Source organism: Manis javanica, chromosome 4, assembly GCF_040802235.1.
Source record: "Manis javanica isolate MJ-LG chromosome 4, MJ_LKY, whole genome shotgun sequence".
Lineage (NCBI taxonomy): Eukaryota > Metazoa > Chordata > Mammalia > Pholidota > Manidae > Manis > Manis javanica.
This window is the reverse complement of record NC_133159.1, coordinates 77,162,187-77,184,108: the sequence shown is the minus strand read 5'-3', so window position 1 is coordinate 77,184,108 and position 21,922 is coordinate 77,162,187. Positions and strand designations below refer to the sequence as shown.

Below are 21,922 nucleotides of genomic sequence, written 5' to 3'. Positions count from 1 at the left end.
GCTCTCAGAAGGTCCCTTTTATGAACTATTGCATCACCCACCTTTTGGCTGAACATATTCACCAGGTTACCAATTGGGAAAGTGGTGTTTAAGATGACCTGGCTACTTCTCTACTCCTGATTCTTACTTCTGTTTACTATACCATGCTTTCTGGATGCCTGTAAGTCTGATGGAATGTTAAATTTTTCCCTTCTTCAGCAAAACCCATAGCAGCATATTTATAATTGTTAGCCTTTTCCTTGAGAATCAATTTGCCATTTTTCTGTTCCCAGCTGTTTTCTGTGTGTGTTCATAAGACTTGAAATTCTTTGTAATGTTTTTGACAACTTATAATTGAAATCATTAACCTTTTAGATGAGTTCCATTTCCTCAATTACTTACCTCCACCCTACCCATCTCCCTATCCTCAACCAACTCAATGTTCTATTTTCAAAACAATTTATTTTCAAACTCCAATTTAATGAAAATACTGTTCAAGAATTTTTAAGTGGTTCTCTGTTATTTTATAAATCAAATCCAAAATGTGAACTCCTTTAATAGGATTTCAAGGCTCTTTCAGGGCCTCTATGGCCTATCATTCATCATATTTTGATAATAAATGTAGGCACCATTTATTTAATGTTAAGCACTATTTTAAGTACTATACATGTATTATTGCATGTAATCTTCTTCATAACAAACATATGAGATACATACTTCTATTTGCACATTACATTAGGAAACTCCTAAAGTAACCTGCACATGACCAACTACCAGTAAGTGGTAGAGCAAGGATTTGAAGTAGGTCAGTTTTATCTGAGCTTAGTCACTATGAAGCCATATGTTTATCAAGCTTTATCTCTCATTACAGTATTCCAAAGATAGTCTTTTTAGCTTTGCTGATAAGCAAGTCTTATTTTTTCCTGAGGTAATGGCTTTATCATCCTTTCTGCCAAGGCACATTAATTACTTTTAAACCCTGCTCAAGACCCAGTTTCTCCACTATACCATTCCACACTGACCATTCTGTTAAGTTGAATTTCGTCTGTCCTTAAGTTTGTATATGTAAATATTATCATTAACTGGATTTTGTCCTCTAATCTAGCTATTTTGTATGAAGGTATCTCCCTAGTCAAATTGTAAGTTTTAGAAACTGTGTCTCCAAAGTTTTTGGTACATCTTTTGTACCTGATGCTGCTACAGGCACAGAATAGAAGTTAAAGAATTGTTTGTTAAACTGATGAAAAAGCAAGTTGTTTCAGCTGGTAGGATGAATGTTTATTTTTCCATCTTTACCCATAGAGGCAGGAAGATTGATGGCTTGGTATTATATAACATTTGAGACAGTGAAGAAATTTTGTACCATCAGTGGGAAAGAAACTCTATCAGATCTGGTAAGTTAATTTTCACTAGAAAATAAATATATAATGATATAAAATAATATTGTGGAAACAACTGATTTATATATATCATGTAATTTAACAATGAATGAGTAGAAAAGAAAGTGTATCTAATAGTGCTTATGTTTCTCCCCCTTATATACTTTTGATCATGAGATACAGAATATTACTCCTTAGAATATATTTTCAGTTGTGTCTCTGTATAAGGGCTAAGAAAATTTTTATATGTACCCCAAGTAGAGATGGCAAGTATGTTTCAACTTACATGATAGTGCTGATTACCTTCATAGTGACCACCAAATGTATTCTGTTGAGAAAAATTCCAAAATGGTGTGGCATGATCCATTAGGAAAGTTGGCTGTGAGTGAGGGAAAATGAGGGACACGTGTGCCATGTTCTTGCAGCTATTCCCTAAATCTTTTCCATCAGAGTAGCAGTAACAATAGAAATAGGAAAGCATTGGTGATAGATCAGTAAAAAAGATCTGTGGAGTAGAAAATGGGAGTAAAAACTTGTTCTAAGATAATCACCAATAGGGGCAATTTTGCAGCTACTACAGTGAATAGAACCATAGTCATGGTATTGGTACTTGGTAACTGCATTGATCCTTTCTACCTATACTGGGGACAGGAATATGCAATAAGATTTATATTTATTTTCCAATTTAAGCGATTCATTTTTATTTAAAATATCTAAGTTGATTATGATAAGGACAAAAATTGATGAAAAGTACCATGTATTATCATGTAAATGTTATATTTAACTAAGAAGAAATTAAGAGTAGAAAATCCCTAATGTTAACATTAATTCACTTGATTTTGAATTCAGTGTGTAAGAGAATTAGAACAGGTGTTAGTTTCAATTTGTAGATGTGCAAAACCAAGGCACAGAGAATGTTTTACTCAAAATCATTTGGCAGAACTTGTTTCTAGAATACAAATTTCTTAAGATATAAAGCATTTATTCAATTATAAAATTTGCTTCAATAGGGATAATGACTTGCAAACTATAGAAAGTATCAATAGTAGTAGTAACAAGAGCTACATTTATTGAGTGCTTATGGTGTGGTAGCACTGGAGTGAATATTTAAAATTTTCCTTTGTTAATCTTTACAGTCTTATTGGTAGTCCCAGTGTGAAGTAAAATTCCTGGCATATAGCAAGTGTTTAAACATTTGTGAGTGAATAAATGAATGAATGAATTCTTAAAGAAGCAAAATGTATAAAGCAAATTTTTAACTCTATTATGCTAAATGATAAAACTGTGGTGCCCCAAGGCAACATGAAAAATAAATAAATAAGATAAAGAATTTAAGAAAATAAGTAAAGAACAGACATAATTAAATGAACAAATGCTGAAATTTTATAGGTCACGATGATAGCCAGCTGCAAGGAGTTTCTGGATGTGCAATTAAGGATAAACGAAAAGAAAACACTAAATACTTTAAACAAAGATCCAAATCGGATAACTATCAGGTACAGAAATTAAATGTGTTTTAAATAAATTTTAAAAGGTTTTAGTTAGTTAAAATAAGTAATAATAATAAAAGGTTTGCTTTATGTTTTTCACAGATTTCCAATGGAAGGAAAAATTAAAACAAGAGAAATGAAAGTTAACTGGTAAAGATAATTGTTAAATATCTTAAAATTATTTAAGTACATATTTAAATACTGTATGTTGATGATTTATGCTAATGAAGTTTTTTTAGTTTTAAAACATTTAAAATTTGTTTTACTTAATACGAAAAAGAATACATTTACATAAAAATAAGGTGTCAGAATGCAGATGTGAAATTAATTTCCAAAAACTTTCAAACTTTAATTAAAATAGATGATTTGTAAATTTTTACCAACAAGCATTTATTGAGAGTGTGTTCTGATGAGGCAAGGTAGGCAATAAAAAGAAGGCAAACTTATCACCAGGAACTTTCAAGTTAACTTGAATGAGAACCATGTGTATAAAAACAATGGACAGTATGAAAACAGATGTAATAAGTGTCTAATGATAGTGGCATTCTGGGAGAGATAAATAGTAAAAGCAAAAACATGAATGAAGGAATGCATATATGACAGTGGGATTGCTATTCTGCCAAGAATGGGAAATTTATATAAAAGAGTAATAGTTAGAAGAGTAAATTAAGGTTACATTATAACTTGTGACTTTTCCCAGTGTGCAGTAAGAAATACAGAATTCTTTTTTGCTATGCCAAGTGATTGGTTTTCTGAGTAGAGTTGACCCTTGATCAACATGTGTTACAACTGGATGGGTCTACTTATATGCATATATTTTTCAGTAAGTATTTTAGAAAATGTTTCAGTGATTTGCAGTAATTCAAAAAAACATTATTATAAGAATACAGTATGTAATACATGTAACAACAAATATGTGTTAATTGACTAGTTATGCTAAGGCTTCCCATCAACAGTAGGCTGTTAGCAGTTTAAATTTTGGGGGAGTCTAAAGTTACACATGGATTTTGGATTGAACAAAGGGTCGGTACACCTAGCCCTTGCATTGTTCAAGGGCCAATTGCATTTGGGTCTTAGTGTTAAACCTTTTGATTTAGATGGTGCAATTTCAGGTAAAAATGATTTTTTTATGTGGTTCAATAAAACTAAGTAGCCAAAAAATTTCTTTTTACTCCTCACTAGAGGAGGTCACTGTAGTGACAACTCATTGAATTTAATCTGAAGTCTCAGAAATAAATTTCTCATAGGTGTATACAACTCAACAGGAAGACCATCATGACTTGGACAACAGAAGTTAATGTCAGTTTCTTAGCTGTATTTCTCCAGAAATTCAAATATCCTTAAGAGAGAATAGATAACTTAGAGGTTGAATAACCCAATCCTCTCATTTTACAAATGAAGTTAGTGATGCCTAGATAAGTTGTGACTTGCCTAATAGGGGACTGAGCTAGAACTAGAATCTAGATCTGTTGATTCTTTCAATGTTTTTTCCAGTATACTTTGTTGCATCAAATATTAAGTCAAATTAAATCAAGGTACTTTTCCACAAGCAACTTCTTGGAAATGCTCTATTTGAAGTTTTAATGCTGCCATTTACATTGACTTAAATTGGGTCACACATGTTTTTGATTGGGGATGTCAGATTTTAAAAGTTAATGCTTTACAATTGTTTTTATACATATCATAATTTAGATTCTCATTATAATTTCCCACCTTTATGCACCTACTTGAGCATGGCCTGGAAGAGAGAATGTGGTGGGGTCTTTTCTTAATCCAAAATGCACAGCCCTTTTTGTGTAATGATGGCTAGTAGTCACCAATTTCATGTCTCCCTCATATCCCTGTTACTTTACTGAATTTCAGATTTGTTCTTTTTTCAAGTAGGTGTCAGTCCTCTTAATTTTAAAGTTTTATCTTTCAAGTTTCTGCCCTTTAATTTAGAGCTATTTTTATTTTTCATAACTTTAATTCCCAGGTCTTTTATCTTCAGTTCTAGCTCTCTTTTCTTTAATATTTTCCAATGAACTCATGGGATATATTTTCAAATCTGAGTTCTTATTAATTATTTTCTTATTATATAAATAAGGCATGGGTTCATTTTTAGGATCAAAATAAAACTTTCAAAGCAAAAAGTACAGTCTCCCTTGACCTTCTATCTTTGTCCCCTGGAAGCATCTGTTAATAGTAGTTCATTGTTTATCCTTCCAATTTCCTTTCTATTATTTGGTACATATGTGTGCCTATTAACATATGTAATTTATACTATATAAACAAGGTCATACTATAATTATTTTTCTTGTGCTTTGTCATGAAAATTCTGTATTGTTATATATACATCTATATCAATTATTTTTATAGCAATGTATGTTTTAATAACAATGTATTTGGTAGTATAAATATATTGTAGCTTTTAGCCATTCCTTTCTTGATGAAGGGTTAGTTTATAATGTTTTGCTATTACAATAGTGATGAAATGAACTTTCTTATATTTAAACCATATTTTTCAAGGATTTCTGGAAAGGGTATATACATGAAAAGATTTAGTATATAATGCCACATTGCCTTTGAAAAGGCTTCTCTGGTTTACAATTCCCACCCACAGTGTAAGAAGAGTATTTCCACATATAATCCCCAAAAATTGTTTGGTATCTTTGAACTTCTGTCAAGCTAGTGGGTGAAAAGTTATATTTTGCAGTTTGCAAATCCTTAATTATTAGGAGGCATATACATCTTATTTGGCTTTCTACTGAAGTATAAAATCATACATTAGTTTTTTTCCTTATGACTTACAGTTTTTGTGTCTTGTTAGAAAGGTCTCTCCTATCTAGTCTGTGTTTCTTATGATTAGGCTCAACTATGTAAAATAGTAATAAAATGAATTAACAATAGCTTAAACAATATAGGCTACTTTTCTCTCACAGAATAGACAACTCTAAGTAGTAATCTGAGGTAGAAATGGTAGGTTTATGGTGTCATCAGTATTTGGATCCCTGTCTTTCTGTTTTGCTACCTCACCCATTTCAAGGTCACTTCATAGTCCAAAATGACTGCTAGGGCTTCAACCATTACATTTGAATATCCTTTCCTTTCAATAGACTTCTTGGAAGTCCCAGATAACACTTTTGCTCACTGGCTAGAACTTGGACTTGATGAAAGTCCTAGATAACAATTTTGTACCTAGTTATACGGCTACACATAAGTGCAAAGGAGTCTGGTAAATATCTTAGTGATAATGTGTTTAGAATAAAATTGAGATCTGCTATTAAGAAGGAATGAGAGGATGGGAGGAGCCAAGATGGTTGCATGAGTAGGGCAGTGGAAATCTCTTCTCAAAACCATATATATTTTTGAAAATACAACAAATACAACTATTCCTAAAAGAGAGACCAGAAGATACAGTACAACAGCCAGGCTACATCTACATCTGTGAGAACTCAGCGCCTCACAAAGGGGGTAAGATACAAGCTGCAGCCCGGCGGGAAGTGAGCATGTCCCCTACCACAGCTCCATGGCAGTAGGAGAGGAGTTGGAGCTGGGAGGGAGAGGGAGCCCAGGACTGCTAAATACCCAGCCCTAGTCATCCGCACTGGGAGTGCAGACACACAGTGCACGGTGTGCTGGATATTAGGGAAACGTAACAGTAAAACCTGCGAGTGGGTCACCACAGCCGGCACCCTGGGACAAAAGAAAAGCAAGTGCATTTTGAAAGTCTTAAAGGGACAGGGGCCTCACTACTAGACAGAAGCGTCCCAGCACACTCAGGGCAGCAGCTGGGAATCCTGGGGAACACCAGGCGCCCTAAGCCACTGGGAGGCAGCACAGCTCTGAGGCCCCCCATGGCAATAAACAGCCTCCCATCCATTCCCCATCCAGTGTGACCCCACCATAACAGGGGAGCAGCCTGACTGGCCACGCCCACAGCAGCTGCACAGAGCCTCCTCCACAGCCGCCCGGACTGGACTCAGAGGCTCCTCAGAGGTTTGCATGCAGCTGCTCAGGGTCGCCATCTTTGCAGGAGAGGAAGGTGACCAACAAGCAAGAAGGGACTTTGTTCTTCCAGCTGACAAACTTGCCAACTATGCAGGACTACCTCTATTACCATGAAAAGGCAGACAATTTTGATTCAGACAAAAATAACACAGACAACCCCCGAGAAGGAGCCTGAGGAGATAGATTTATCCAATCTTCCTGAAAAAGAATTCAAAATAAAGGTCATAACCATGCTGATGGAGCTGCAGAGAAATATGCAAGAACTAACAGATAAAGTTGGGAGAGAGAATACAGAAATAAAACAATCTCTGGAAGGACTTAAGAGCAGAATGGATGAAATGCAAGAGGCCATTAATGAAATAGAAATTAGAGAACAGGAACACAGATAAGCTGAAGCAGAGAAAGATAAAAGGATCTCTAGGATTGAAAGAATATTAAGAGAATTGTGTGACCAATCCAAACAGAACAATATCTGCATTATAGGGGTACCAGAAGACGAAGAGAGAGAAAAAGGGATAGAAAGTGTATTTGAAGAAATAATTGCTGGAAACTTCCCCGAACTGAGGGAGGAAATAGTCTCTCAGACCATGGAAGACCACAGAACTCCCAACAGAAGGGACCCAAGGAGGACAACACCAAGACACATAATAATTTAAATGGCAAAGATCAAGGAGAAGGACAGAGTATTAAAGGCAGCCAGAGAGAGAAAAAAGGTCACCTAGAAAGGAAAACCCATCAGGCTATCATCAGACTTCTCAACAGAAACCTTATAGGCCAGAAGAGGATGGCTTCATATATTCAATGCAATGAAATGGAAGTGCCTTGAACCAAGGATACTATATCCAGCACGATTATTATTTAAATATGAAGGAGGGATTAAACAATTCCCAGAAAAGCAAAAGTTGAGAGAATTTGCCTCCCAAAAACCACCTCTACAGAGTATTTTAGAGGGACTGATCTAGATGGAAGCACTCGTAAGGCTAAACAGATGTCACCAGAGAAAATAAAATCACAGCAAAGAAAGCAGACCAACCAAATACTAACTAAAGGCAAAAAATAAAATCAACTACCCCCAAAAGCAGTCAAAGGAAACACAAAAGAGTACTGAATAAAACACCCAACATATAAAGAATGGAGGAGGAGGAATAAGAAGGGAGAGAAATAAAGAATCATCAGACTGTGTTTACAATAGGTCTATCAGTGAGTTAAGTTAGACAGTTAGATAGTAAAGAAGCTACACCTTGAACCTTTGGTAACCATGAATCTAAAGCCTGCAATGACAATAAGTACATATCTTTCAATAATCACCCTGAATGTAAATGGACTGAATGCACCAATCAAAAGACATAGAGTAATAGAATGGATAAGAAAGCAAGACCCATCTATATGCTGCCTACAAGAGACTCACCTCAAACCCAAAGACATACACAGACAAAAAGTCATGTGATGGAAAAAGATATTTCATGCAAACAACAGGGAGAAAAAAGCTGGTGCTGCAGTATTAGTATCAGACAAAATAGACTTCAAAACAAAGTAACAAGAGACAAAGAAGGACATTACATAATGATAAAGGGGTCAGTCCAACAAGAGGACATAACCATTATAAATATATATGCACCCAATACAGGAGCACCAACATATGTGAAACAAATAATAACAGAATTAAAGGAGGAAATAGAATGCAATGCATTCATTTTAGGAGACTTTAACACACCAATTACTCCAAAGGACAGAAAATAAGTAAGGACACAGAGGCACTGAACAGCACACTAGAACAGATGGACATAATAGACATCTACAGAACTGTATACCCAAAAGCAGCAGGATACATATTTGTCTCAAGTGCACATGGAACATTTTCCAGAAGAGACCACATACTAGGCCACAAAAAGAGCCTCAGTAAATTTCAAAAGATTGAAATTTTACCAACCAACTTCTCAAACCACAAAGGGATAAAACTAGAAAAAAATTGTACAAAGGAAGCAGAAAGGCTTACAAACACATGGAGGCTTAACAACATGCTCCTAAATAATCAATGGATCAATGACCAAATTAAAATAGAAATCCAGCAATATATGGAGACAAATGACAACAACAACACAAAGCCCCAACTTCTGTGTGATGCAGCGAAAGCAGTCCTAAGCGGGAAGTATATAGCAATCCAGGCCTATTTAAAGAAGGAAGTACAATCCCAAATGAATAGTCTAATGTCACAATTATTGAAATTGGAAAAAGATGAACAAATGAGGCCTAAAGTCAGCAGATGGAGGGACATAATAAAAATCAGAGAAGAAATAAAGAACATTGAGAAGAATAAAACAATAGAAAAAATCAATAAAACCAAGAGCTGGTTCTTTGAGAAAATAAACAAAATAGATAAGCCCCTAGCCAGATTTATTAAGAGAGAAAGAGAATCAACAGAATCAGAAATGAGAAAGGAAACATGATGGGCCCCATAGAAATACAAAGAATTATTAGAGAATACTATGAAAACCTATATGCTAACAAGCTGGAAAACCTAGAAGAAGTGCACAACTTCCTAGAAAAATACAACCTTTCAAGACTGACCCAGAAAGAAACAGAAAATCCAAACAGACCAAGTACCAGCAATGAAATTGAAGCAGTAATCAAAAAACTACCCAAGAGCAAAACCCTGGGCCAGATGGATTTACTGCAGAATTTTAAGAGACATACAGAGAAGACATAATACCCATTCTCCTAAACGTTTTCCAAAAAATAGAAGAGGAGGGAATACTCCCAAACTCATTCTATGAAGCCAGCATCACCTTAATACCAAAACCAGGCAAAGACCCCACCAAAAAAGAAAATCACAGACCAATATCCCTGATGAATGTAGATGCAAAAATACTCAACAAAATATTAGCAAACTGAATTCAAAAGTACATCAAGAGGATCATACACCATGACCACGTGGGATTTATCTCAGGGATGCAAGGATGGTACAACATTCAAAAATCCATCAATATCATCCACCACATCAAAAAAAAGGACAAAAACCACATGACCATCTCCATAGATGCTGAAAAAGCATTTGACAAAATTCAACATCCATTCGTGATAAAAACTCTCATCAAAATGGGTATACAGGGCAATACCTCAACATAATAAAGACCATATATGATAAACCCACAGCCAACATCATGCTTAACAGCGAGAAGCTGAAAGCTTTTCCTCTGAGATTGGGAACAAGACAGGGATGTCCACTCTCCGCACTATTATTTAACATAGTACTGGAGGTCCTAGCCATGACAATTAGACAAAACAAAGAAATACAAGGTATCCAGATTGGTAAAGAAGAAGTCAAACTGTCAGAATTTGCAGATGACATGATATTGTACATAAAAAACCCTAAAGACTCCACTCCAAAACTACCAGAACTAATATCGGAATTCAGCAAAGTTTCAGGATCCAAAATTAATACACAGAAATCTGTGGCTTTCCTATACACTAACAATGAACTAACAGAAAGAGAAATCAGGAACACAATTCTATTCACAATTGCATCAAATAGAATAAAATACCTAGGAATAAACCTAACCAATGAAGTGACCTGTACCCTGAAAACTACAAGACACTCTTAAGAGAAATTAAAGAGGACACTAACAAATGGAAACTCATCCCATGCTCTTGGCTAGGAAGAATTAATATCATCAAAATGGCTATCCTGCCTAAAGCAATCCACAGATTCAATGTAATCCCTATCAAATATCCAACAGCATTCTTCAGTGAACTGGAACAAATAGTTCAAAAATTCATATGGAACCACCAAAGACCCCGAATAGGCAAAGAATAAAATGGGGGGGATCTCGCTCCCCAACTTCAAGCTCTACTACAAAGCCACAGTAACCAAGACAGTTTGGTACTGGCACAAGAACAGAGCCACAGACCAGTGGAGCACACTAGAGACTCCAGATATTAAACCAAACATATGTGGTTAATTAATATACAATAAAGGAGCCATGGACATACAATGGGGGAAATGACAGCCACGTCAACAGTTGGTGTTGGCAAAACTGGACAGCTACATGTAAGAGAATTAAACTGGATCATTGTCTAACCCCATACACGAAAGTAAATTCGAAGTGGATCAAAGAACTGAATGAATCTCATGGACATAAACATGAGTGACTTCTTCACAAACATATCTCCCCGGCCAAGGGAAACAAAAGCAAAAATGAACAAGTGGGACTATATCAAGCTGAAAAGCTTCTGTACAGCAAAGGACACCATCAATAGAACAAAATGGCATCCTACAGTATGGGAGAATATATTCCTAAATGACAGATCTGATAAAGGGTTGACATCCAAAATATATAAAGAGCTCATGCACCTCAACAAACAAAAAGCAAATAATCCAATTAAAAAATGGGCAGAGGAGCTGAACAGACAGTTCTCCAAAGAAGAAATTCAGATGGCCAACAGACACATGAAAAGATGCTCCACATCTCTAGTCATCAGAGAAATGCAAATTAAAACCACAGTGAGATATCACCTCACACGAGTCAAGATCACCACCATCCAAAAGACAAAGAACAACACATGTTGGCGAGGTTGTGGAGAAAGGGGAACCGTCCTATACTGCTTGTGGGAATGTAAATTAGTTCAACCATTGTGGAAAGCAGTATGGAGGTTCCTCAAAAAGCTCAAAATAGACATACCATTTGACCCAGGAATTCCACTTCTAGGAATTTACCCTAAGAATGCAGCACCCAGTTTGGAAAGCACATATTTACCCCTATGATTATCACAGCACTGTTTACAATAGCCAAGAAATGGAAGCAACTAAGTGTCTATCAGTAGATGAATGGATAAAGAAGATGTGGTACATATACATAATGGAATATTATTCAGCCATAAGAAGAAAACAAATCCTACAATTTGCAACAGCATGGGTGGAACTAGAGAGTATTATGCTCAGTGAAATAAGCTAGGCAGAGAAAGACAAGTATGAAATGATTTCAACTCATATGTGAAGTATAAGAACAAAGAAAAAACCGAAGGAGCAAAACAGTAGCGGAATCACAGAAACCAAGAATGGACTAACAGTTACCAAAGGGAAAGGGATTGGGGAGAATGGGTGGGAAGGGAGGGACAAGGGGGGGGAAAGAAAGGGGGCATTATGATTAGCATGTATAATGTGGGGGATGGCATGGGGAGGGCTGTGCAACACAGAGAAGACAAGTAGTGATTCTACAGCATCTTACTATGCTGGACTGTAATGGGTTTTATAGGGGGGGGACTTGGTGAAGGGGAGAACCTAGTAAACATAATGTTATTCATGTAATTGTAGATTAATGATAACAAAATAAAAAATAAAACAAAACAAAAAGAACTACTGCTTTAAAATTTTAAAACATGATTTTAAATAACTCTTAAAGAGGAAATTAAAACAAACTATTTGAAATAAAAATAAATTTAGAAAATCTATAGAACAATGTCAAAGTGATACTTAGAAAATCTGTAGGCTTAAATATTTTTTTTATTAAGGTATCATTGATATACCATCTTATGGTTTCTCATGAGTAAATTTGCGGTTGGTACATTCACCCTTATTATGAAGTCCCCCCCACCAGCCCAACCCCATTCAGTCACTGTCCATCAGCATAGTAAGATGCCATAGAGTCACTACTTGTCTTCTCTGTGCTACACTGGCTTCCCTCTGACATGCACCCCCCCCCACACACCATTTGTGCCAATCATAATGCCCCCAATCCCCCTCTCCCTCCCTCCCAACCCAACCCATCCTCCTACCCCCTCCTCTTTGGTAACTACTAGTCTCTCCTTCGAGTATGTGAGTCTGCTGCTGTTTTGTTCCTTCAGTTTTGCTTTGTTGTTATACTTCACAAATGAGTGAAATCATTTGGTACTTGTCTTCCTCCACCTTGTAGGCTTAAATATTTTATAGAAAATAAGAAAAACAAAATAAATCGAGCAAGAAACTTTAAAACTACAAAAAGTAGAATAAAGACAAGATCAGAAATTAATGAAATAGAAAATAATAGAAATCAAAAAACAAAAAATATTTAAAAGAATAAAACTTTTAAACATGATCAGTAACTCAAAAATAAATGGCTTGTAAAGATCAAAATATAGAAATCTTTCACAAATCTGATTAAGAAAAAGAAGAGAGGGCAGATAATATCAGAAACTAGAAAGGAGACATTACATTTTCAGAGGAAATGTTTAACTGATCAGAGAACAAAACACCACCATAAAAACTGACAAGCAGGATGATATGAATGACTTTTGAAGATCATATAAATTAACAAAAATTGATTCAAGAAAATTTAGAAAACAACCCTGCAAAGAACAAAGGGCATGAAAGAAATTGTGGAGAAACCCAAATTTCAGATCCACTGATGCTGGTGAACTAAAATGGGTGCTGGCTCTTTAGCCTGAACCCAAACCTCTTGTTACAAATAAGTGAGAACGAGTTTGATGGGTCCCAGAACATAATGCAAAAATTGGAGAAATCCCTTGATGGTGAAAAATTGGAAACTTGACCACTAAAAACAGTAATAAAACAAGGAGGTTTGCTCTCTCTAAAACTAGAGAACAGTATACGAGAGGTTCCATCTACAAGTTAAAAAAATTAAGAGTTAAAACTATTAGAAATCAAGAAATAAAACTATCACTCTTTAATAAGATAATGTAATTGTCTCTTAGGAAATCCTAGAAAACTAACTGAAGAACTATTAGTACTGTTAAGAAACTTCAATCAGATAGTTGGATAAAACAATAAAAATTCAAAAACCAGTAGCCTTCCTATATACTATCAATATTTATAACTGATTATAAAATGCAATGTTTTAAAATGTGAAAAAGGACTCTATTCACTATATAAAGCCCACAAGATACCAAAAAAATAAACCTATCAAGAAATATAAAACAGAATTGATGAATTATAAAATAAGATAACAACACAGAAAGACATAAAGATATAAATAGATGGGAAATAGATGGCATATACCTAGAAAGATCTTAGAATCATGAAACAAGAATTTTTCCTCAAACCATCCATAAAGCCACTTTCAGCAGGACTTTTTATAGACCTTGATAAACTGATTGTAAAGTTCATAGGGAAGAAAAATGAAGAAATAGCCAAAAAACATTTTTCAAAGAAAAATGAATCAATTGCTTTACCTGATAACAAAACCTGCAATGAAAGAATAGCAAGTACAACAGTGTGGCACTGACACAGTAACAAAATAAATAACAGAAGTATCCAGAAACAGATTCTTAGAAATTTACTTGAGAAGATGGTATTTCAAATCACTAGACAAAGAGCAAAGCACAACATATTTATCAAACACTCCTGACTGTCTTTGGGACAAAATATAATTAAATTCTTAACTCACACCATATAAAGAAATTAACTCCAGATGTCTTATGATACATGTAAAAATAAGATGATTTCAGAATATTAGAAGAAATGACAGGAAAATCATCCTTAGACCCTATGATCTAAGTATGAGTATGAGTGGGAGAGACTGCTTTGTCTACCCAATGCTCATTTTCTAATTCCTTCCTTTTTTTAAATATTTTTAAATTTTTTATTTATTCATTTTTTATTTTGCTATCATTAATCTACAATGACATGAGGAACATTACTAGGTTCCCCCTTCACCAAGTCCCCCCATAAACCCCATTACAGTCACTATCCATCAGCATAGTAAGATGCTGTAGAATCATTACTTGTCTTTACTGTGTTGCACAGCCCTCCCCATGCCATCCCCCACATTACACATGCTAATCGTAATGCACCCTTTCTTTTCTCCCCCCCTTGTCCCTCCCTTTCCCACCCATCCTTCCCAGTCCCTTTCCCTTTGGTAACTGTTAGTCCATTCTTGGTTTCTGTGAGTCTGCTGCTGTTTTGCTCCTTCAGTTTTTTCTTTGTTTTTATACTCCACAGATGAGTGAAGTAGTTTGGTATTTGTCTTTTTCTGCCAGGCTTATTTCACTGAGCAGAATACCCTCTAGTTCCACCCATGCTGTTGCAAATTGTAGGATTTGTTTTCCTCTTATGGCTGAATAATATTCCATTATGTTTATGTACCACATCTTCTTTATCCATTCATCTACTGATGGATACTTAGTTGCTTCCATTTCTTGGCTATTGTAAACAGTGCTGTGATAATCATAGGGGTAAATATGTGCTTTTCAAACTGGGATACTGCATTCTTAGGGTAAATTCCTAGAAGTGAAATTCCTGGGTCAAATGGTATGTCTATTTTGAGCTTTTTGAGGAACCTCCATACTGCTTTCCACAATGGTTGAACTAATTTACATTCCCACAAGCAGTATAGGACGGTTCCCCTTTCTCCACAACCTCACCAACATGTGTTGTTCTTTGTCTTTTGGATGGTGGCGATCTTGACTGGTGTGAGGTGATATCTCATTGTGGTTTTAATTTGCATTTCTCTGATGACTAGAGATGTGGAGCATCTTTTCATGTGTCTGTTGGCCATCTGAATTTCTTCTTTGGAGAACTGTCTTTTCAGCTCCTCTGCCCATTTTTTAATTGGATTATTTGCTTTTTGTTTGTTGAGGTGCATGAGCTCTTTATATATTTTGGATGTCAATCCTTTATCGGATCTGTCATTTATGAATATATTCTCCCATACTGTAGGATGCCATTTTGTTCTATTGATGGTGTCCTTTGCTGTACAGAAGCTTTTCAGCTTGATATAGTCCCACTTGTTCATTTTTGCTTTTGTTTCCCTTGGCCGGGGAGATATGTTTGTGAAGAAATCACTCATGTTTATGTCCAAGAGATTTTTGCCTATTTTTTTTTGTCTAAGAGTTTTATGAAATGGACAACTCCTTAGAAAAATACAACCTTCCAAGACTTACCAAGGAAGAAACACAAAATCTAAACAAACCAAATACCAGCAATAAAATTGAAGTGGTAATCAAAAAACTACCCAGGAATAAAACCCCTGGCCAGATGGATTTACCTCGGAATTTTATCCGACATACAGAGAAGACATAATACCCATTCTCCTTAAAGTTTTCCAACAAATTGAAGAGGGAATACTCCCAAACTCATTCCATGAAGCCAACATTACCCTAAATTTACTCTCATGGGTTAATTTCCAGTTGGTACATTCACCCTTAATATGAAGTCCCCCCCATTCAGTCACTTTCCATCAGCATAGTAAGATGCCACAGAATCACTACTTGTCTTCTGTATGCTCTGCTGGCTTCCCTCTGACATGCACCCCCCCCCACACACACAGCCCCCCCCATGCCTTCCCCCACATTATACATGCTAATCATAATGCCCCCTTTCTTTCCCCCCTTGTCCCTCCCTTCCCACCCATCCTCCCCAATCCCTTTCCCTTTGGTAACTGTTAGTCCATTCTTGGTTTCTGTGATTCTGCTACTGTTTTGCTCCTTCGGTTTTTTTCTTTGTTCTTATACTCCACATATGAGTTGAAATCATTTGGTACTTGTCTTTCTCTGCCTAGCTTATTTCACTGAGCATAGTACCCTCTAGTTCCACCCATGCTGTTGCAAATGGTAGGATTTGTTTTCTTCTTATGGCTGAATAATATTCCATTGTGTATATGTACCACATCTTCTTTATCCATTCAGTTCTTTGGTCCACTTTGAATTTACTTTTGTGTATGGGGTTAGACAATGATCCAGTTTCATTCTCTTACATGTAGCTGTCCAGTTTTGCCAACACCCACTGTTGACGTGGCTGTCATTTCCCCATTGTCTGTCCATGGCTCCTTTATCGTATATTAATTGACCATATATGATTGGGTTAATATCTGGAGTCTCTATTGTCTTCCACTGGTGTGTGGCTCTGTTCTTGTGCCAGTACGAAATTGTCTTGATTACTATGGCTTTGTAGTAGAGCTTGAAGTTGGGGAGCGTGATCCTCCCCCCTTTATTCTTCCTTCTCAGGATTGCTTTGGCTATTCGGGGTCTTTGGTGATTCCATATGAATTTTTTAACTATTTGTTTCAGTTCGTTGAAGAATGCTGTTGGTAATTTGATCAGGATTGCTTTGAATCTGTAGATTGCTTTAGGCAGGATGGCCATTTTGACGATATTAATTCTTCCTAGCCAGTAGCATGGGATGAGTTTCCATTTGCTAATGTCCTCTTTAATTTCTCTTAAGAGTATCTTATAGTTTTCAGGATATAGGTCTTTCACTTCCTTGGTTAGGTTTATTCGTAGGTATTTTATTCTTTTTGATGCAATTGTGAATGCAATTGTATTCTTGATTTCTCTTTCTATTGGTTCATTGTTAGTGTATAGGAAAGCCACAGATTTCTGTGTGTTAATTTTGTATCCTACAACTTTGCTGTATTCTGATATCAGTTCTAGTAGTTTTGGAGTGGAGTCTTTAGGGTTTTTTATGTACAGGTATCATCACATCTGCAAATAGTGACAGTTTAACTTCTTTACCAATTTGGATTGGTTTTATTTCTTTGTGTTGTCTAATTGTCATGGCTAGGATCTCCAGTACTATGTTGAACAACAGTATGCAGAGTAGGCATCCCTGTCTTGTTCCTGATGTCAGAGGAAAAGCTTTCAGCTTCTTGCTGTTCAGTATGATGTTGGCTGTGGGCTTATCATATATGGCCTTTATTATGTTGAGGTACTTGCCCTGTATATCCATTTTGCTGAGAGTTTTTATAATGACTGGATGTTGAATTTTGTCGAGTATTTCAGCATCTATGGAGATGATCATGTGGTTTTTGTCTTTCTTTTTGTTGATGTCTTGGATGATGTTGATGGATTTTCGAATGTTGTACCATCCTTGCATCCCTGAGATGAATCCTACTTGGTCATGGTGTATGATCCTTTTGATGTATTTTTGAATTTGGTCTGCTAATATTTTGTTGAGTATTTTTGCATCTATGTTCTTCAGGGATATTGGTCTGTAATTTTCTTTTTTGGTGGGTCTTTGTTTGGTTTTGGTAGTAGGGTGATGTCGGTTTCATGGAATGAGTTTGGGAGTATTCCCTCTTCAATTTGTTGGAAAACTTTAAGGAGAATGGGTATTATGTCTTCTCTGTATGTCGGATAAAATTCCGAGGTAAATCCATCTGGCCGGGGGTTTTATTCCTGGGTAGTTTTTTGATTACCACTTCAATTTTGTTGCTGGTAATTGGTTTGTTTTGATTTTGTGTTTCTTCCTTGGTCAGTCTTGGAAGGTTGTATTTTTCTAAGAAGTTGTCTATTTCTTCTAGGTTTTCCAGCTTGTTAGCATATAGGTTTTCATAGTATTCTCTAATAATTCTTTGTATTTCTATGGGTCCCATCGTGATGTTTCCTTTCTCATTTCTGATTCTGTTGATGTGTGTTGATTCTCTTTTTCTTTTAATAAGTCTGGCTAGAGCCTTATTTATTTTGTTTATTTTCTCAAAGAACCAGCTCTTGGTTTCATTGATTTTTTTTCTATTATTTTATTCTTCTCCACTTTATTTATTTCTTCTCTGATCTTTATCATGTCCCTCCGTCTGCTGACTTTAGGCCTCATTTGTTCATCTTTTTCCAATTTTGATAATTGTGACATTAGACTATGCATTTGGGATTGTTCTTCCTTCTTTAAATAGGTCTGGATTGCTATATACTTTCCTCTTAGGACTGATTTTGCTGCGTCCCAAAGAAGTTGGGGCTTTGTGTTGTTGTCATTTGTTTCCATATATTGCTGGGTCTCCATTTTAATTTGATTGCTGATCCAATGATTATTTAGGAGCATGTTGTTAAGCCTCCATGTGTTTGTGAGCCTTTTTGCTTTCTTTTTACAATTTATTTCTAGTTTTATCCCTTTGTGGTCTGAGAAGTTGGTTGTTAGGATTTCAATCTTTTGGAATTTACTGAGGCTCTTTTTGTGGCATAATATTGGTTTATTCTGGAGAATGTTCCATGTGCACTTTAGAAGAATGTGTATCCTGTTGCTTTTGGGTGTTGAGTTCTGTTGATTTCTATTACATCCATCTGTTCTAGTGTGTTGTTCAGTGCCTCTGTGTCCTTAGTTATTTTCTGTCTGGTGGATCTATCCTTTGGAGTGAGTGGAGTGTTGAAGTCTCCTAAAATGAATGCATTGCATTCTATTTCCTCCTTTAGTTCTGTTAGTATTTGTTTCAAATATGCTGGTGCTCCTGTGTTGGGTGCTTATGTATTTATAATGGTTATATCCTCTTGTTGGACTGACCCCTTTATCATTATGTAATGTCCTTCTTTGACTCTTGTTACTTTCTTTGTTTTGAAGTCTATTTTGTCTGATAGTAGTACTGCAACACCTCCTTTTTTCTCTGTGTTGTTTGCATGGAATATCTTTTTACATCCCTTGACTTTTTGTCTGTGTATGTCTTTAGGTTTGAGGTGAGTCTCTTGTAGGCAGCATATAGATGGGTCTTACTTTTTTATCTATTCTGTTACTCTGTGTCTTTTGATTGGTGCATTCAGTCCATTTACATTTAGGGTGATTATTGAAAGATATGTACTTATTGCCATTGCTGGCTTTAGATTCATGGTTACCAAAGGTTCAAGGTTAGCTATAGTATCTTACTGCCTGACTTAACTCACTTATTGAGCTATTGTAAACACAGTCTGATGATTCTTTAGTTCTCTCTCTTCTTATTCCTCCTCCTCCATTCTTTATATGTTGGGTGTTTTATTCTGTGCTTTTTTGTGTTTCCTTTGACTGCTTTTGGGGGTAGTTGATTTTATTTTTTGCCTTTAGTTAGTATTTAGTTGGTCTGCTTTCTTTGCTGTGATTTAATTTTCTCTGGTGACGTCTGTTTAGCCTTATGGTTGCTCCCATCTAGAGCAGTCCCTCTAAAATACTCTGTACAGGTGGTTTGTGGGAGGCAAATTCCCTCAACTTTTGCTTGTCTGGGAATTGTTTAATCCCCCTTCATATTTAAGTGATAATCGTTCTGGATACAGTATTCTTGGTTCCAGGCCCTTCTGTTTCATTGCATTAAATATATTATGCCATTCTCTTCTGGCGTGTAAGTTTTCTGTTATGAAATATGATGATAACCCGATGGGTTGTCCTTTTTAGGTTATCTTTTTCCTCTCTTTAGCTGCCTTTAAAACTCTGTCCTTGTCCTTGATGTTTGCCATTTTAATTATTATCTGTCTTGGTGTTGTCCTCCTTGGGTCCCTTCTGTTGGGAGTTCTGTGTACTTCCATGGTCTGAACGATTATTTCTTCCCCCAGTTTGGGGAAATTTTCAGCAATTATTTCTTCAAATACACTTTCTATCCCTTTTTCTCTCTCTTCGTCTTCTGGTACCCCTATAATGAAAATATTGTTATGCTTGGATTGGTCACACAGTTCTCATAATATTGATTCATTCCTGGAGATCCTTTTACCTCTCTCTGCGTCAGCTTCTATGCGTTCCTGTTCTCTGGTTTCTATTCCATCAATGGCCTCTTGCATCTCATCCATTCTGCTTATAATTCCTTCCATAGATTGTTTCATTTTTGTAATCTCCTTCTGGATGTCATCCCTTACCTCTTGCATATTTCTCTGCAGCTCCATCAGCATGGTTATGACCTTTATTTTGAATTATTTTTATGGGAGATTGGTTAGGTCTGTCTCCCCAATTTCCTTCTCATAGGAGGATGTCTGGGTTAGTCTGGTCTGTATCAAATTCTTCTGCCTTTTCATGGTGATAGAGGTAGTTGCGGGAAGCTTGTGTGTGTGTTGGCTGGCAGAACGTCACTTCTTGGTGGTTTGTGGCCTTCCTCTCCTGGGAGAACAGTGACCCCTCACAGCTTGTTCTGGGCAGCTTTGCACAGATGGGGTTTCTTATTCTTGCCCAGCCACTGTGAGAGAATCTCTGCCCTGCCTCTGTGGTCATGGCCAGCCTCAGGCTGCTGCTCCACTATGGCGGACTGGCGTCGGAGGGGAAATGGGTGGAAGGCTGTTTTTCTCCATGAGGGGCATCTGAGCTTTGCTGCTGCCCAAGAGGTTAGGGCGCCCAGAGTTCTCTGGGATTCCCAGCTTCTGGGCTAAGTGTCTTGGGACATTTCCATCCAGCTGTGGGGTCCCTGTCCCTTTAAGTCTTTCAAAAAGCAGCCACTTTACTTTGTCCCAAGGGCGCCAGCCGTGGGGACCCACTTGCAGGTTTTACTGTCCCGTTTCCCTATTATCCAGCACACCATACATTGTGTGTCTGCGCTCTGGTGTGGATGGCTAGGGCTGGGTGTTTAGCAGTCCTGGGCTCCCTCTCCCTCCCCACACTGACTCCTCTCCTCCCACCTGGAGCTGGGGTGAGGGGTGCTCGGGTCCCGCTGGGCTGTGGCTTGTGTCTTACCCCCTTTGCAATTTGCTGGATTTTCGCAGGTGTAGATGTAGCCTGGCTGTTGTCCTGTGTCTTCTGGTCTCTCTTTTAGGTATAGTTGTATTTGGTGAATTTTCAAAAATATATATGGTCTTGAGAGGAGATTTCCACTGCTCTACTCACACTGCCATCTTGGCTCTGCCAAAGTATTAGTTCTTTTAAACTACTACTTTATCATTTTTTTGTTGATTTCTAATTTTATTGGTTTGTAATTAGGTAATAATGCCAGTCAGAGTTCTGCTTTATGATATTTATTGTGATTTTACTTGTGGCTTAATATGTAGTTAATATTTATGATTGTTCTCTGTGAATTATAAATGAACAAAAGAATGATTTGTTTTCTATGCACCGAGCTGTATATTTTGCCATCAAGAAGAGTTTGTTGTGTTATTCAATGTGAAATATCACTCATTTTTCATGTAGCATTTTATTAGTCAAAAGAGAAATTTATTATATTGGAAGAGGGAAAAATAAGGAATATATAGCAAGATTATATAATGGATCTAGTAATGTGACATCAGGTAGGGAATACATATAGACCATCAGCATATTTGGAAAAGCAGATAAAAAAGGAACCAGTGCACAGTAAACAGGAGAGTGAATAGTCTGATTAGCTATGGCTTATGAGAATGACAGTAAAAGTTTAGTAGGGGTTATGTATTAAACAAAGGAACAGATGATAAGGAAATCATCTTTTTAGGATTGTACATAAAAGGAGTTGTGCTTCACCTGTATGTTTAGAC

The 21,922-nt window shown here is 36.5% G+C and overlaps 1 protein-coding gene across 1 annotated transcript in view; it reads left to right on the top strand.

The window, feature by feature from the left end:
- Window positions 1-21,922, top strand: part of HFM1 (helicase for meiosis 1) — a 154,284-nt gene that overhangs the window by 76,166 nt on the left and 56,196 nt on the right. Inside the window, exons 19-21 of the mRNA XM_073232859.1 lie at window positions 1,282-1,373; window positions 2,748-2,854; window positions 2,951-2,998. Of these exons, the coding sequence (XP_073088960.1) occupies window positions 1,282-1,373; window positions 2,748-2,854; window positions 2,951-2,998 (247 nt within the window). The remainder of the gene's footprint in view (window positions 1-1,281; window positions 1,374-2,747; window positions 2,855-2,950; window positions 2,999-21,922) is intronic.